At 53.4% G+C, this 1,113-nt stretch overlaps 1 protein-coding gene across 2 annotated transcripts in view; it reads right to left on the bottom strand.

Annotated features, from left to right (window-relative positions):
* ZFAND2A (zinc finger AN1-type containing 2A) overlaps positions 1-1,113 on the bottom strand; it is a 12,537-nt gene that overhangs the window by 1,150 nt on the left and 10,274 nt on the right. For both annotated transcript variants that reach the window (XM_019512928.1, XM_019512929.1), the window contains exon 4: positions 75-226. In XM_019512928.1, coding sequence (XP_019368473.1) covers positions 75-226 — 152 coding nt within the window. The remainder of the gene's footprint in view (positions 1-74; positions 227-1,113) is intronic.

Below are 1,113 nucleotides of genomic sequence, written 5' to 3' on the forward strand. Positions count from 1 at the left end.
CCACCCACCAACTCAGACAACTGCTTGCCTAACTCCAGTGTCACAGGACCAGAAGTATAGGCTGCTATCCTCACCCTGCTTTGGAGATAGGACGGCCTGCCCCCTTGCAGTCATGATCCAGTGGATGCCGATGTTTTATGCAGAAGTTTCCATGGCACTGGTCACAAACTAGTTTCATCATCTCCTTCCTTTTGCAGCCTGACTTCAAGCACTTGTTTGTGAAGATCTAGATGCGGCACAGAACAGATTGATTTCTTCAGAAAGCAAGTATATCCACTTCAGATTACTAGCCAGCTACCATCTAGGCTTTCCCTGGGTGGACGAATGGAGGCACTTCTCCCTTGCTGCCAAACCACCAGACTCAAGGGAAGCCCTGGGCTCTGCACCCAATCACAGCATGCAGGGCCAGGCCCCAGGATCCCATCCCAGTGTGAAGGCCTAGGAGGGAATAGCACCAGGCCCCCACATTCCAATCAGGTTCACAGAGGAGCCCCATACCACTCTTCTAGCCTGTACAGCCAAAAGGTTGAGCACCACTGGCATATTTCTTATCTAGACCACAAGTTAAAATATTAAACTGGTCATAGACACTAGGCCTGTGAGAAGCAGCAAATATTCACTTTGAATTGCTGTCCTCCAAATTGGCCGAATACGATTTCAGAGATTCAAATCACTGTCCCAATTCAAATTCAGCTGGGGGAAAAAAAAAAAAAACCACACCAGAAAGATTTGGCGCCACTTTAGAAATTCAGCCATAGACTAAACAGGCAGGTAACACAGCTGCCTCAGCAGCTGGTAAGTCTGTTGTGGTTGGGAGGAAAGGGGTGTGGGGGAGGGAGGGATTGGGGCTGGGACAAGCTGCCTAACTGGGGTGGGGGCACACAGCAGCACTCAGAGCAGGGGCTCTGTCCTGCTGCCACTTGCCCAGCTGGCACGTGGGGGCGGGTTGTGGGTACAGCTCACTCCGGGTAGGAGGGCAAGCAGCAGCAGGGCACAGCCCCCACTCCCAGCACTGCCATGCCCACATCCCACACACCCCACCCCAGCTGGACAGCTTCCCCCAGCCCCAGTCCCTCCCCCAGCCCCAGACTTACCAGCTGGAAGCATCCGTGT

The sequence above is a fragment of the Gavialis gangeticus genome, unplaced genomic scaffold, assembly GCF_001723915.1.
Source record: "Gavialis gangeticus isolate Ggan-Ray unplaced genomic scaffold, GavGan_comp1, whole genome shotgun sequence".
In the NCBI taxonomy this organism is placed as follows: Eukaryota; Metazoa; Chordata; order Crocodylia; family Gavialidae; genus Gavialis; species Gavialis gangeticus.